At 41.3% G+C, this 15556-nt stretch overlaps 2 protein-coding genes across 2 annotated transcripts in view; both read right to left on the bottom strand.

Annotated features, from left to right (window-relative positions):
- Positions 1 to 3688: 3688 nt before the first annotated feature.
- Positions 3689 to 5738, bottom strand: LOC137783447 (collagen alpha-3(V) chain-like). Its single transcript, XM_068573380.1, has 3 exons — positions 5661 to 5738; positions 4980 to 5162; positions 3689 to 4060 (listed from the first exon to the last, which is right to left on the bottom strand). Exons 1-3 carry the CDS (start codon positions 5721 to 5723, stop codon positions 3911 to 3913), a joined length of 396 nt encoding a protein of 131 aa, XP_068429481.1. The 5' UTR covers positions 5724 to 5738; the 3' UTR covers positions 3689 to 3910.
- An 808-nt stretch (positions 5739 to 6546) lies between these two features.
- The window catches only part of si:ch211-196i2.1 (collagen alpha-2(I) chain), a 77851-nt gene continuing 68841 nt past the window's right edge, over positions 6547 to 15556 (bottom strand). Inside the window, exons 39-59 of the mRNA XM_068574196.1 lie at positions 15315 to 15368; positions 15058 to 15165; positions 14606 to 14659; positions 14367 to 14420; positions 14013 to 14066; positions 13862 to 13915; positions 13642 to 13749; positions 13247 to 13300; positions 12992 to 13045; positions 12389 to 12442; positions 12023 to 12076; positions 11877 to 11930; positions 11628 to 11681; positions 10431 to 10484; positions 9892 to 9945; positions 9602 to 9655; positions 8959 to 8976; positions 8623 to 8676; positions 8015 to 8077; positions 7745 to 7910; positions 6547 to 6662 (exon numbers count right to left, since the gene is read on the bottom strand). Of these exons, the coding sequence (XP_068430297.1) occupies positions 6547 to 6662; positions 7745 to 7910; positions 8015 to 8077; positions 8623 to 8676; positions 8959 to 8976; positions 9602 to 9655; positions 9892 to 9945; positions 10431 to 10484; positions 11628 to 11681; positions 11877 to 11930; positions 12023 to 12076; positions 12389 to 12442; positions 12992 to 13045; positions 13247 to 13300; positions 13642 to 13749; positions 13862 to 13915; positions 14013 to 14066; positions 14367 to 14420; positions 14606 to 14659; positions 15058 to 15165; positions 15315 to 15368 (1389 nt within the window). The remainder of the gene's footprint in view (positions 6663 to 7744; positions 7911 to 8014; positions 8078 to 8622; positions 8677 to 8958; positions 8977 to 9601; positions 9656 to 9891; positions 9946 to 10430; positions 10485 to 11627; positions 11682 to 11876; positions 11931 to 12022; positions 12077 to 12388; positions 12443 to 12991; positions 13046 to 13246; positions 13301 to 13641; positions 13750 to 13861; positions 13916 to 14012; positions 14067 to 14366; positions 14421 to 14605; positions 14660 to 15057; positions 15166 to 15314; positions 15369 to 15556) is intronic.

Here is a 15556-nt window from a genome sequence, read left to right as displayed (position 1 = left end):
GACAAGTGATGACGCTGCGTGACACGTAACGCGTGCACGCGCTGCGACGGCTCGAGCATTAACCCTTCAACACCCTAACTCCAGGCTGAGATATTTTTGGTTTTACAGGTCATTTTATTTATTTCAAGCTGTTCCTAATTCAGAAAGTGCTTTTAAAATCCCTTACATGGCGAGTCCCAGTTGAACTCATGCACGTATTAATATTATTGGAAACTATGCACAGTTAAATGGCAATGGTTACTTAAATAGCCTGGAGACAAATCGTACGTTCTTCAGCTAAAATAGGCTACTCTTAGTTACACTGACACTTAATTAATTATCTACTGAGTGTAATATTGGAACATTGTCTACATTTTCCTAACAATTAGGACCATATTACATCATCCTTTCCTAGACTTTTCCTAAGAAGTAGTTACGGGTAAGCATGAGGAAATGCATGTGAATAAATACATGAAAATACAAAATGAGTTAATTGTCGACATAGTATCAATGATTATGGGAGAATATAATGTTTCCCAACCTATGCTCGGCAGAAATAATATTCTTATAGTTCCCTGACTGCATCTTATTGACTTAGGTGCTCCTCTGACTTTTCATCTATCACCAAGCACAGGCCAATCTCTTTACTTATCCTCTGGCTCTCTGATGCAGTTAGTTCTTTATTATGATATTTCAACAACTATTGGATTGCTTGCTGCTGTGACATTCAAAATTTGATAGTAGACCTGGTTATGATGGACCAACATTAAACCATGATAGTGTTCACTCTGCTGTAGGGATCTCGTTCTAAAGACAACGGATGGAAACGCCAAGGAGTGTTTTTTCTGAGGTCTGACATGTGTTTTGGTAATAAATACTAAATGTGATTATGTATTTGATTACATTAAAATGTCAGGGTATCTTTATTTATCTATATCTATATGTTGTCTTAAGTATTGTCAATCCATTATTCCATTCGTACATCTTTAAATTTAAACAAGGTTTGGAAGGGATTGCTGAGCCTTTAATTCTGTGAAATATCAGTTTAACAATAACTCTGACGAGCTGCGTGCAGATTGTGACATTAATAAAGAAAGTTCCTATGACCATGTTAGACCTGTGCACTCCTGACATTTGTCTAAAATTGTATTCAAGTCAAATGTAGTTTGGTGGAACGTGGGTAGAATACAGTATTCAGTCACAATATCTATATTTGCAGAGTGGAGAACATTTGGAATGGAATATTGCCTCAAGACCCTCCTAAAGTCCAATTTTTATTTTTTTATTTTGCGCACTTTATTACACAATTAGTTCTTCAACACATTATGTAATACATAAGTTACACATGGTTAATAATGACAATGGCAAAACTATAATTTAAATGGGGATTTAAAACATATTTCATGGAACATATCTTCTATAGTTCTTTTGAATAAAGAACATGTGCGATAGAGATGTATTGTTGTAATATATACCATTACTCATGAACGGACCATGAGTTCATCAAAGATATATGCAATCCAGAGCAACAAAAGCGTTCTAATGTCATTTTTGTCAACAACTTATTGATTCGTCTTTTAAAAAAAGGGAATACAACTTTATGTTCATCACCATCATCAGGTCAGAACTTCAAATCAAATACTTTGATTTATGACCAAATCATTGCAAAATAAATTCTGATTAAGTACAGTGAGTCAATATATGGTTAATGTATTTATTTTTTATTCAGCTGACACAATTCTTTGAATGAGCTGATGATGGGATCACACAAGACTGATGTCCAGCATGTCATTTCAGATATTTGAGAAATGATACTTTGTACAAAACAAGTAAAGTAACAATGATCAGTCTCAGCCAGCCAAGGCTATCATATGGAATGATGATATGAAGAATCTAAATACAAAAAGAGAACATTTAATACTAAACACCGGGCATATTGCAATCTGGTGGCTAAAATGCTTCAATGTTAATCCAATCCAATTTGTCTGGTTGCGATTAAGAATAAGTACATTTCCTCCCCGTTATATAGAGATTGCACGCCTCAGCCGTGTCAAAAAAACGTGCAGGCCTTCTGATTCGCCACAGCTCAGCATTTGGTATAATCATGCAAAATTAAATCTTAGTGTTTTATTGTGGCAGAGCTTCTGTTTTGGCCAAGCCCAAAAACCACAAACGCCCTGAGATCCAGTGCACACCTCTTATTACTCACTGCTGACCAACTCTGGGACACACACGCACACACGCACACACACACACACACACACACACACGCACACACACACACACACACACGCGATTCTGCCGAGAGTCTACTGGGCATGCTGCTTTTCTCTGGACTTAAGCACTTCTCAGATTGAATGAAGCAGAAATTCAGCTTGACAGCAATTACTCAATGCTAAGTGGATGGTAATCGGCACTTTTCTTTCCTCACCATGGGGCCATTGAAGCTCTGTAGGGCCAAGGGATGCTACTCATGCATGTACTCTACAGTCAAACTTATGCATGGTTCTTTTACAGTACAGTGAACGGAATTACAGTATTGCTCTGGGAAATATAACTGGATATGTGAGCTCTGGCTGCTTAACTTCAGTCTTTGGTTCGCACGAGAAGAATACATTTCTCTGTTCAAACAGTGAAAAGTCTAGCGTAAACCTGTTAGGCAGGTGTGTTTTTGATAACAGTGTGCAGGAATTCACCACTTTAGAAGGATACAGCTGGTGTTTTTGTCAACAAATCATTATGAAAAGAGCAAAACCAACAATGATTTAGTCTCTCATTTGCAAGCTCATGGCTCATGATATAAAGCTTTATCTTTTAAATGGCCCAGTGATTTATTGCAACTTTGGCCACTATCATTTGTTTTTGCAAACGTCACTCAAACAGGAGGAAATAGTGCATTTATTGGGGACTATTTTCAGCTGCAGACAAATTTGTGGCGCTCTAGTGAGTATTTCCATCAGTCGGGTAGTGTGTGTGAGATTGAGTCAAAATTGTATTAGTGTGTGTTCATGGGAATAAAGTAATATTCCACCCATTGCAACAGCGTGGCTCGCTGGTGTGTATTTAACAGTTTTTGGGGACAACAATGCCGCTCAGAGGAAAAACTTGTATCGGGTTGGTACAACTAATTCAGTGTTGGTTTCGGTCTCATAATGTTATTCTTGTTTTTATGCTAAACTACAAAAAAAATATCGCGGCAAACAGCAGCTTCAGCGCCCATATGTATATCATTAATGTATCATACCTGAGACGTAAGAAAATACCCCATACAATTACATGAAATTGTAAAAACAATAAAGCATGCTTTCTCAAAATGAGGAAATATGTGAGACAATGTGACTGTCCTTTTCTATTGTTTTAAGAATTAAAGAAATGGTCTTTTAAATAAAACGTGATCAGCACCATGAGAAAAGTGACACATCTGAGGTCACTGACAGTACCAAAGTAGTGGCCATTACAGTGAGTGATTTTACTGGTGTGGTCGCACTTGTCCAATGGGACCACAGTAGCTGTGTCCCCATGCACAACACATTGTTAAGAGGTCAGTTTGGACAGTCTGGCTTTTATATGCACAGTGGGCCGGCTGTGACTGAAGCCCAACATACATAACTCACATAAATCAAACAAAAAAACATTGTGTGAATATAAAGGATGAAAAAAAATACATACATTTTTAAATTATTCAATACAAGATAAACGTCTCTGTAAACAAAATTGACTCCTCCGTGAAGAAAAAAAGCCCCGGGGACGCTTGTGTCCTCTCAAATTCATGAATATCGGAGTCACTCAACTTGAGAGATTAAATCCCCCAAAACAAGAGGGAAAGGGAGTGTCATCTTCGGAAATTGGAAGAGATGTACCAGTTGTCCTCTATGTGTCCATGATTTGAACAGAGGTTTGTGTCCCGGGACGGCACAGCTTTGTAGCACCTCTAGCTGAAACACACAGGTCCGACGGTGAAGCCGAACTGGTGTGTGAAGTTACCGCCTCCCATCAGTGCGACGTCTCTCAGAGGAAGCAGATGGAGGTCCTCAAACTCAAAGACGGACTCCCGAGGTCCAGAAAGGCTCTCCTCTCCAGGCTGACAAACAGGAAACAGAATGCATCTTTTTTTTTTCTTGTCATTGAACTGCAATTAATCATCACTTTCCTGTGTGACAATACTTCAGCATGATGTGCTTTAAGTTTCGTCTCAACTGTGACAGGAACTCTCAATTATTTTGTATTTATTGCTTTCTTGTCAACACACAGGTAGGCAATTAATAACTTACACACACACACACACAAAAAAAAATACTCTAATTTGCTGGTTTCTGTCCTTGTCTCAGACTCAGTCCTGACAATTGTGTTACTACAATGCATAAAGATGGCGGTTTGCTGTGGACAGCCGTAAGTAGCAATTAACGCCCAATTTAATAATGAATATGTTTGTGGTTTTGGAGGTGCAGACTGTTTCTCATATCAGGACGGCTGGATGTGGAGACTGTTCAAAAAGCCCTGACATGCACATCATTTTGTTTAGAATGTAACTACGCATCCCAACAAGACAGCTTTGGCAGGTCGACCACGATGTCTGACTACCTTACAAAGCTGTTCATCCATGTGATTCAAGATGCTGCAGAGAATAAGAAAAACATCCTGTTAGGCGCAGCTGTTGTTCAGAACAGATCAAGTCGACACTCTAAACCCGCTCCTGGGAAATGTTGGCAGTACATCTGCCCTTCTTTTTTGGGGGGGATTTAGAATATGGCCATTGCCAATTTAAAATTTCAGTTGAATCATTTTAAGTTGTAGTTGTAACACAAATACTGAAAGTTACGATGGGAGGGCTGAAATAAGTGTAAGCCGTGAACGAGATCGTAAGCGCTAAGTGAAGTTAAATTAGTGTATATTTTTGCTGATGATTATGATGTCTCTGATGATGTCTAAAAGCAACATCAGAAAACTACTCGCACTAAAATAACAACCACCTAATGGGACTTTTAGAGCATTCGACATACCACACAGTCTTTGAGCGCTCCGAGGTAACTTTGCTTCCTCGAGTCAGTGAGGAACTTGATGTCTCTGTCTGTCTGGCCCAGTCTGTGTCCCGGGTGGCAGGAGAAAGTCATATTCTGGACGGCAGTGCTGCTGTGCAGCCTCAGAAAACGCATCTGGACCACATTAGCACCTGGGTAGTAAAACTGGGAAGACAGGAACAAGAATGTAATGCATTAACAAGGTCAGCAGCATTCAAAGGTGAGCATTGTATTGTGACAAGTATCTCCAGCTGTGAAGGGTCTATGTGCAGTCTCGCAAACTACCCACTTCACAAGACAAGGCTGAAGAAGCTAATGATTGACTGCATGGGGCGATTAGTGCTCGTATTGGGGAATTGGACTGTTTTTGCAATGGCGCTTATTTGCGTCGAAAGGAGCCGATTTTGCACTAAATGTATGGCCTCATTTAAATATGTGCAAATAACACATTCCACTCTCTTTGTAGGCGCCGTGATAAGCACATGGTTTATCTTAGTCTTATTTGTACAGGTCTAGCGGCTGCAAAAGCTGCGTAATCTTTTCGTATAATCGTCCCAGAATGTGTTAATGATCCATTAGCCTTCCTGCCCCCTCAACGTCCAATAACACCAATCAGCAGAGTGCACATGAGGGCGAATGTCTAGTCACAGTTGTTCCCTTCACCTGAAACCCTTGCTCCAGTCTGCTGAGCCACTGATAGGATCCTTCATCAGAAAGTTCTTCCATCCAGGCTTTCGTGGGCAACTGCGGGCAAAGAGAAGAAGGCCCGTGTTTGAAAATCTGAATTCAAGCCCTGCTTTCAGATATGAGACTTGTGAAGGTCAACAACGTTCAGACAGCTGCTGATGAGCTCCACATTTGCATACTGAAGCAAGAACCAGAGGTAAATTGGCTACCTTGGTGGGCGATGCATTCTCGTCACGCTATCCAAGACCAATTCTTATTATTCTTTGCGAGGCTGAGTCAATTTTGATATATCAAGCTGAATGTATTGAAGTTGAGAGGGTGTGAGGTGCGTTTTGTGTATCTATATGGACTGCACTACAGAAAAGAAGTCCTTTGCCAACATGACAGCACAGTTATGTTAAAACTGGCCTTGGAACTACTTCTCAACGTTGCCCACTGTGGACACAAGAGCTGAAACACAGCAAGTCATACTGTTATTGAATCGAATGAGCAATGTCCATTATATCAAAGGGAGGTTGGAATAATCAGAAAAATTAGTTCTCAACTGGAAAAATTCACAATTGTGTGTATTTGTGTGAACATACAGTGACAGTGAATCTCAGCAATGGAGTCAGTGACTTTAATATTATGCTATTTCATAACTGATACTGTATGAATCATGTCCAAGGTACCGAAATAAGATTTAGAATTTCCCTTCAATGTGACAGAGTCACAAGCTCAAGGTAGAGTCGTCAGTGCAGACGTCTCAGTCGTCAGTCTGAAAGGATGAGCTGACTGACTTGTACAACAGGGCTAAGTGAAGTTAGCGTGAATGCCATTGATGCAGAGGTGCAATTTCCCGTAGCCTTTTCAGGTGGTGGCCTCATACCTGAGAGTCTCGAGGATGAAGGCAGGTCTGTTTTGATGTGGAGGAGAAGCTGCAGTAGGCCAGCAGAGCGTCCGCTGTGCTGCCCTGGTTTGGGTCGATGTAATACATTCCTGCAGGGAAAGGTTAGCGAGAGTTCAATGAGAGCTGACAGAACAGCCAGAGACTCGGTGCACAAACACCTCCAGCATACAGGACTGTGCAGGGGAAATAATAAAGACGTAAAGAAGAAGTTTAAGAAATTACAGTGTAAAATGTTTTGTATTACTGCTTTGAGTGGCAACTGCAGAGAAAACTGGTGAGCACTGACATTTAATGAGAATCAAAAGCTATCAAGTTTGTGTTACCTTGAGGCGAATCATATTTGAATTCAGCATGTTTTAGTGTGTTTTGATGTATTACCAAAGTCGTTTTGCCCAAATGACAAGCAGACAGAAAAATGCAATTAAATATTGATTGAATCAGAGTATAAAAAGCATTACCTTTCAAAAGAGAACAGAAATATTTTCTAAACAAAGTGGGTTTTTTACATGTGATTTAAGATCCTGATTAGAATTCAAACAAAATCCTGTTTTAGTGGTTACTTTTGTTCATGACAGAGAGATTTGACCCTGGACACACAATTGAGGACTGTAAGCCAAGTGGCAGTAAAACCTCCACAGTAGCCGTGAAAAAGGCCTATGCATATTTAATGTGTCATCATTTGAATTTCCAGGTGAAAAGAGTAAGCACTGAATGAGGTGTCAATTAAATTGTAAGCGCTGAGGAAAATTTAAGTAAACTAATTAATTTGTACAATCATCTGTAAAGATTTTTTTTTTAGGTATGTGTTATGCATTTTGTTAATATTTTGTTATAGAGGCCAATAACACACTTCTCAAACCAAAATAAGGATGTTTTGAAACTCAACTCTGAACTGTAAGCTGGGAGTGCAGTTTATGTGCGATTAAGTACTTTTTATGTTTATAATAAACATGCATATTCATAATTACAAGTGTTCACGTGTCAGGTTGATAATATCAATACTTAATTTGATAGTTACAATTTGAAGTGTTACCAGGTGAATATATCCTGTCTATGTTTTAGAAAAGCTCATATGGAGGATGATGCATACATGTCACGGAGAGGCCGGCTCGCAGATCCACTAAATAATTCAACGTGGATTTACTGTTATTTCACTATTTCGAGAACTGACCGCTGCTGTATTCGGGGTGACAGATCCAGAGCTCCAGGCATGTGGTGGCAGGATGCTCCTTGCTGCCATCAGGAGGATCCAGCAGCAGCCGGAGCTCCTGCTGCAGAGAATCCAGCAGAGTTTGGAGCAGAGGATAGTTGGGCTTGTCGGACACGTACATCAAGTCCTGGACATGGAGAGAAAAATAACACACTGCGGTCAAGACGCATCCCAAATGCTTGTTTAGCTGTAAAATACTTTAATAGCACAATGAAGACATAGATCACATGCCTTGAGCTGGGTCAACGTCATGTTCAGTGACTGTCCTGGAGGTCCAGGTTCCCCAGGCGGGCCCTGAAACACAAGGAAGATGCACATATAGGGTATACGCTACAACATGATCGATATTGGAATCCAGATGTTAAAAGAAAAAACATCACAAAGAGGCAGAAAGGGGAAGAGAGAAAAATCTGTGTTGCCCTGGCTCTTAAAACACACTGTACACTGACAAATACAAAACTCATAGAACCACTGACTGATGAGAGGCAACGAGATAAAAGCCCTAAACTGTCGGGCATTGTTTCACAGTTTGATGATTTTTTTCAAATCAAACAACGAGTAAGAACTTTAAAATTGCCCTCAATGTTCAGCTAATGTCCTAAAAACCAAGACAAGTTTTAAACAAAGCAGTCAGACTCAGACACACAAAGTATGCAAACTTGATAATCTCATCGAACTGAACTAAATTGAATTTCTATGTTGTGATATATTTCTATGTGTAAACATTTATCATGTACGGCATCTAGCGTAAATTAAGATTGAAGTATTTTTAAGATAATGGTTTTATTAAACTGATAAAAAGAGACATTTGTGAGTTTCCTCCTCCGTTGTAAACTTACAGGGAGCCCCCTCCTGCCGGGCAGGCCAGAGAAACCCTGGTAGCCTTTCAAACCCTGCAGACAGAAGAAAATATGATCAGCACAACATGATTTAGCACTGTTCTGTGTGGCAAAACCACACTATTAACTACACAACACATTGATATGGAAACAAAGAATGAAGAAAATCCCATCACATTACTAACACTAAGTCCAAAGTGTGACAGCTATATGATTACGTGTGCCGTCGGAATAAACCAAACCAGGAACCATTCAGCGCTTCAGATAACGGTGCACACGAGCCTCAGTGAGCTTGATCTGTCAGGAGAGAGCTTTAATAAACTGATGACATCATACCTTGAGTCCAAACAAGCCCTGCAACACAGGAGAGAACAGGAGAAGAAAAGCACATTAGGAGGGTGTTCCCACTGTGAAGTGCCTTTATGCACAAAGCGCTGTGTTTTTTATCTGCTGCGTTAAGAATGCATCAGCCACAGCTTCACAGGTTTTATAGCTTAAATCAATGGATTACACCCCCACCCACCCCCCCACCCTGAGACACAGTGGACTGAATACAGTGAGGATGTGCAGGTGAACTGAATGATTCAACAGACTGGCAGCTGAAGAAGAGATCACTGATAGAGTCTGCATGGGCTCTTATAAAACAATTCCTCTTCTGAACTCTATTGGATCTGGATAACGTATCTGAATGACAAATGAACTGCTTGAATGCAAACTATAGAATATCAGCAAAAAAATAAAATAAACACATAGGCTGAATAAAGATATATCCAAAAGGGAACTCTAAACACAGTTGCATATTTAACGTCATAAACAACATAAAAGCCGAACTGAAGAACTGAAGAACTCACAGCTATCAACACGGATATAAGAGCCAGCAAGAAAAGAAAGCAGAATGAATAACACGAAGATATCTGTGCCAGTTTGTGTGCTCTGTGAAGTGATTTGAGATTTAAGATCCTGCTGAAGTTACACTCACAGGCAGTCCTGGCATCCCCGGTGTTCCCCTTGGTCCTGGGGGACCAATATTTCCCTAAAAGAGAGTGATGGCAAGAGAGAGAGAGAGAGAGAGAGAGAGAGAGAGAGAGAGAGAGAGAGAGAGAGAGAGAGAGAGAGAGAGAGAGAGAGAGAGAGAGAGAGGAACATAGACGATAGTCAAAGTTGGACATCATAAAAACATATTCAGGTAGTGGGAAAACCTCCATTATCAAAACACAAGAGGGACTATGAGAAGAGAAGAAAACAAACTCGGGCATTAGCTCTGTGTACCTGCTCTCCTATCAGACCCGGTGGACCTGGCAACCCAAAAATACCACGAATGCCCTAAAAAAGACAAAAAGAGGGTGACACACAGTAATAAAAAAATAATGAGATTATCTAAAAAATAAGGTTTAAGGATCTCAAAATAATGAAATATTGGAGTATCTAAAAAATTAAGAAAATTATTTTGTCATTTTTTTGAGACACACAGTCATTATTTTGAGATAAGTAAGTCTTGACTTTCAAGAAAATCAAGACATGGTGATTTAATTACATTTAATTATGCTAAAATAATTCCTCTTGGTTCCAAGAAATCTCTTCTTGGGCTTTGCAGGAAGTAGCTGGTTATGGTGCGGGTGGGTGTGTTTGGATGGAGGAAAACATTTTTGTTGCCAATCCTTTGAACTTCACCAAATGTGACAGTAGATAGTTTGCTAGGCCTTTCAATTTAGAACAGAAACATGTTCAATAAACATTGAATACCGTGACTCTATACAGCAGCAGATATGTTTAACCGTATATGAAGGCAATACATGGGCAGCTCCTACCTCCATGCCATCATTTCCAGGGGGCCCGGGCAGTCCCATGTCTCCTTTCTCCCCCTGAGGACACAAACAACAGTCAAGTCTCCTTGAATCCGACAGCTGATCAGCACGTCGTGGCGAAAGAGTTCTGCTGGAGCCTGAACTGAGCCCAACTGGTAAAAGCAATTTTGATGAGCCTGAACAACGGATCCGTATTCACGGTAATGTTTTTCTCCTTTCGGTTTATTAATCCTATCAGTCCCTTTGAGGTGAAAACCTCTCCTTGCACGTTGCCAAGATGCTCAGCCGCGTGCCGCTCTCATGAAGCGGGGTAAGATAATCATTGTTTTTGAACTGATATTGGCCTTTTCATTGGTTGTGAGTCTCCCAATACACAAACATGTCCCTCTCTGATGGACAACATGGACGAGAAGGGTAAAAACATTCTCTGTTCATCACTAACACTGTGGCCATATGTGGTAATTAATGGAAAACACTAATTGCCTTTTACCAACAATGGTCCTTTGCGACTCAAATGTTGTCAACATGTATTCATAGCTCATCTCGAGATGAAATAAAGCTTCATTAAAGAGTCTCTGTCCATCGCGACAGTATCTACAGCCGAGGACAAGTGCAAGCAGTTGGCAGCTGGAATAGATGACACGGCATTGTGCACCGCCAAAATCAGGCCTGTTTAATTATCTAATCTATCGTGTTAGATAATGAGAACATTTTTAATGAAATTGATTGCACATATTATAACATGTGCATACAAATAGATCAAAACGTGGGAATGACTTTATTAAATTAAATTTAGGCACCAAATTATATCCCGTGTGCACAAATGAGTAAATCGTGGCCTCAATTTATCTTTTTCTTTCTTTCTTTCTCTCTGTGGTCACTCCAGGGCTACTTATTTATATGTACATATTTAGTTGCGTCTCCTTAAATTTATTCAGGATTTTTAGTATTTATATGAGTCAGTGCTTATTGGACGCTTAAATAAAAGTGACGTGTCTTACATAAGGACTTTGAGCCGGTGGGCTGCATGCATCGCTGCGTGTTTGGAAGTTTTACAGCCTATTAGCGTCTCAATGGGGGTTTAGCCAATTATGGGTTGTATTCATTCAATCACACGTTACATCGTTGGTAGTTGAAGACACATCTGGCGGAGATCTGTGGCATGAAAACACTACGTGCACCTTTCTAGTTTGGGTTTACCTCTTTCGCCTTTTCACCTTGATCCCCCGTCTCTCCCCGTAAGCCTGCGATTCCCTTGGTGACAAAATAGAGGAAAAATGTATCAAGTGGATTTCAATTCCATGACTGTAATGCACTCTGAAATTCATGAAATTCATGCCTTTATTGTTCTCCTCACTCCGAAGCAGGAGAGAGGGCTGAACAGACTGCGCTGATATGTTCCTCTTTGACATAAAAACAGACGTCATGCGAGCAGATAAACAAACTTACGATGAGCCCCGGCCACCCCGAGTGGCCAGCCTGTCCGGTGTCCCCCTTCTGGCCCTGAGTGATAAAACACAATCTCCTGTTGGCTCATGCGTCATCATTTAACCAGGCGTGTTCAACACCTGTGTCTTTGTTTCCATGCACCCCACCTTAGATCCTCGGTCTCCTCTGCTCCCTCTGACTCCGGCCCTTCCCCGTTTCCCCTGTGGACAAGTTTGCAATGTTTTTTAATGAGACAACAGAAAGCAGGAGGTGGACACGGACGAAGCGACCTCATGTTTTATGTATGAATCCGTTCATGCAGTGGCTGTCAAGAGTGGCTGCTTCCGGCCATTTCCCCTTTTTACCCCGCGAACGCACCATAATGTCGGCTTGTTGTGTCCAGTTCACAACAGTACACGAAGGCTCTTTTTACAAAGTCATCCTGTCTTTTTTTATTTTTTTATTTTTTACTTAAAGCTAGAACTACATTTCACCAGCAAAATGTTCTCAAGGCGAGAACAGAACGTTCTTACCCTTCTTCCAACATGACCCGTCTTCCCCTGTGATCCATTCTTGCCATCGCCTCCCTGTGGAGGTAAAACACAAATTGCAGGCTGAAAAGGCTAATGAGTATCTTTTTGAACAGGTTCCAACTGTGAAAGGAGACATTTAACTGCAGCTACTTTTAAAAGGGGCCATACTGGTTAATACACTTTAAAGAAACAGTTTGACATTATGGAAATCTGCTTATTTGATTTCCTGCCAAGGGTTAGATAATAGGATCGATACCACTGTAGAATCAATGAGGGGGTCGGACACAGAGGGAAAACTGGGCCAGGCGAGCCGTCACCTCTTGTTTCCTTTCTTTATGCTAAGCTAATGTGAGCCACCTGTCTGCTGGCTGTAGCTCCATAGTCAACGCAGAGCTATGACAGTGGGATCGACCTTCCCCTCTAACGCTTGGCAAGAAAGCCAAAATGTTCTTTTCCTTAAACTTCTTATTGCGCGGATAGGTGTTTTTAATGATTCTGCGAATGCGGGTATACAACTTTAACCTCAAATTTAAAAATATATGATTTCAATTTGCATAAGTATGTTTAAAGACAACACATTACACTGGAATATGAGGCTCTTACCTTTTCCCCTGGCATGCCCTGTTTCCCCTCAGGCCCCGCTCTTCCTTGCACTCCCTGCAAAGCAATTGTAGTTAAAAAAAATAGTTTTTGCTGCTGATAACTTTCAGACACACACAAGCACACACACACACACTGATTGTTTTCTCAATAATTAATGACTTCCAAACAAATGGTTTAATTTTAGACCAGCTGCTGAAGGCACAGTAGGATTTCATCACCCACAGTGTTTCTGTTTGCACACATCTGCATACTTACAGGAGCCCCTGTGGGACCTGGAGGACCCTGGGGTCCCATCTCTCCAGGAGGCCCCTAAAAAAGAGAAGGAAGAGGCATAAACAACACAGTTAGAGTTGTTGAGGGGAAAAACACAATGATCAGCGATGGCAATTTACATCAGACAAAGTCTTAAAGCTAATCAATAGCTTTTCAGTTTTCACCTCAAACCCTGGCAGAGCCGCAGGACCTTGGATTCCTGGCAGACCGTTCTCCCCCTGCACGGGTAATTCATATTATTAATGTGGTTTTATGGATATTTGCAGTTTTAGCATTAGAGTGTACTCATCAGCAAGATGTAGCACCATGCAGACATGCACTTTGGTTTTACAAAGGTCATACAGTAGATACACATAACGTTAAAAAACCTCACTAACCTGTTCCCCCGGTGGACTCGGAGCTCCTGGCTCTCCCTTCAGTCCCTGGGGCCCCTCTTCCCCTTTCGCTCCCGTGTCTCCCTGAGGTCCAACTTGTCCTCCTGAGCCCTGCCGTGCATCATAGACAGATTGAGTGCAACAGATGGAATATTAGCTCGTCTCTGACATGGCAAACAGAGCTAATAATGTGAACAACTCTGTAGAAGTTGAAGAGACTCACCGGTGGACCGAGCCCCCCCGTGTCTCCTCTGACGCCACGAGCACCCGTCATCCCCTGTGCACAGGACAAACAGAGGGCAAATGGATGTTTTTCCGCTAAAGCTGTACTGTGAGCCATGTTGTACAAAATGTTACATGGAATTAGAGATTACCTGAGGGCCTTGGGACCCCGGAGGTCCGGTGACTCCGTCAGACCCGGACTCCCCCTGGAGCGATGGAGGAAAACATTGTTGTTGCATTACATTACATTACATTTAGCTGACGTTTGAACTTTACCAAGTTTAACTAATTTAATTCAAGAAGAGCACCACCAGCGATGTCATTCATATATTTATTTATTTATCAGGCAGAGGTCCTGTCCATTAACTGATTACTGAAAGTCAGGACTGATTAGTTCCTCTCTCACGATCTATCATCAAAAGGTTTTGACCCTATCTCTTTTTGGCGTCATGAACAACATTGTGAGAGTATGACAGCAGCTTGGTACCAAAGGAAAACTAAAATACCTTCTGGCCTTGAGGTCCATCTGGCCCCAGAGGTCCACGAGAGCCTGTGATTCCCTAAAATGAGCACAAACACATCATAAAAAAAAACTATAGACAATGACATCATTTTTGAATGTGTGTGTAGGCAGGAAAAAGTAATTGGTGAGATGGATCAATAACCGTCAACCCTATATGTGAACAGATGGATAAAGGTTCTTTCAGGTCGCTCTGAGCATCAATGCATGCTGTAACTAACTCACCTGTAACCCGGCCAGACCTGCCGGCCCCCCTTCACCCATCAGCCCCGGTTCACCCTATTTCAAGAGGATGACATCAGAAAACGTTTCCACACGTCAATCTGACTGATCGGTTTCACGTTCCACTCGTTCTGGTGCAGCTGATCACTACGTTTACTTTGTTTACCCGTTGCCGGTTTTGTCCTTTTCTTGTTGACCATAAGAAAAATATGGACAATCACTGTTAATCGCCAAATTGTCAACCAAATATTGCTTGTGTTTTTTGCTTTTTTATGATTTTTTGGTATTTTAGCTGTGTTATACTGCATTTAAATGAATTGTGATGAGAAATAAGGCCACAGAAAGTTAATTTTGACAGGAGCAAAAAAAAAAAAACACCCCAAAACTGCCCAACATGTTCAGAGTGTTGGAATGTATTGTTTCCCAAAACGGTTGAGGAGTGAAACTGTGCTCACCATTAGTCCAATGTGGCCCTTGTCCCCCTTTTGGCCCCTAAGGCCATTTTCTCCAAGGTCACCCCAGGGGCCTTCTCGACCGGACAAACCAAGAGGTCCCAACTCGCCCTGCCGACAACAATCACAGCCTGATCATGAACTGAAGACTTCATTTAGAGCCAAACCCAAAACAATCGTCCTCCTCATCAGAGATGTGAATAGAAGGAACTTTGACTTTCACCACATGGAGCAAACTCAAGGAAATGTAGTAAATGTACCTTCTCCCCTTCGGGTCCGGGATCTCCAACTTCCCCAGGATGCCCGACATCACCCTGCAGAGAAGCGAGGAACACGAGTCATACTGCGCACCTCATCTAGAGCAATAATGTGACTTTTTTTTTCCGAGCGAAAATGATCCTGTCCAATCCTTTTTTTCAGTCACAAACACAGGAAAGAAAATGGATGACCAGATGTGTTTTCTCTCCCTTGCCTCTGAGGGCTTGCGTACATGAATATATCA

The sequence above is a fragment of the Clinocottus analis genome, unplaced genomic scaffold (assembly GCF_023055335.1).
Source record: "Clinocottus analis isolate CAN_PGR_092001 unplaced genomic scaffold, fCliAna1.0.p SCAF_13, whole genome shotgun sequence".
Taxonomy (NCBI): domain Eukaryota; kingdom Metazoa; phylum Chordata; class Actinopteri; order Perciformes; family Cottidae; genus Clinocottus; species Clinocottus analis.
This window is presented reverse-complemented; position numbering and strand designations above follow the sequence as displayed.

Excerpts from the sequence above, each read along its gene's own strand:
- LOC137783447 (XM_068573380.1), bottom strand. The coding sequence starts at position 5,723 with ATGGAAGAACTTTCTGATGAAGGATCCTATCAGTGGCTCAGCAGACTG. Across the intron at positions 5,163-5,660 it reads GACTGGAGCAAGGGTTTCAG|TTTTACTACCCAGGTGCTAA; the intron begins GTGAAGGGAACA and ends CTGTCTTCCCAG. Across the intron at positions 4,061-4,979 it reads GAGCGCTCAAAGACTGTGTG|CCTGGAGAGGAGAGCCTTTC; the intron begins GTATGTCGAATG and ends CCTGTTTGTCAG.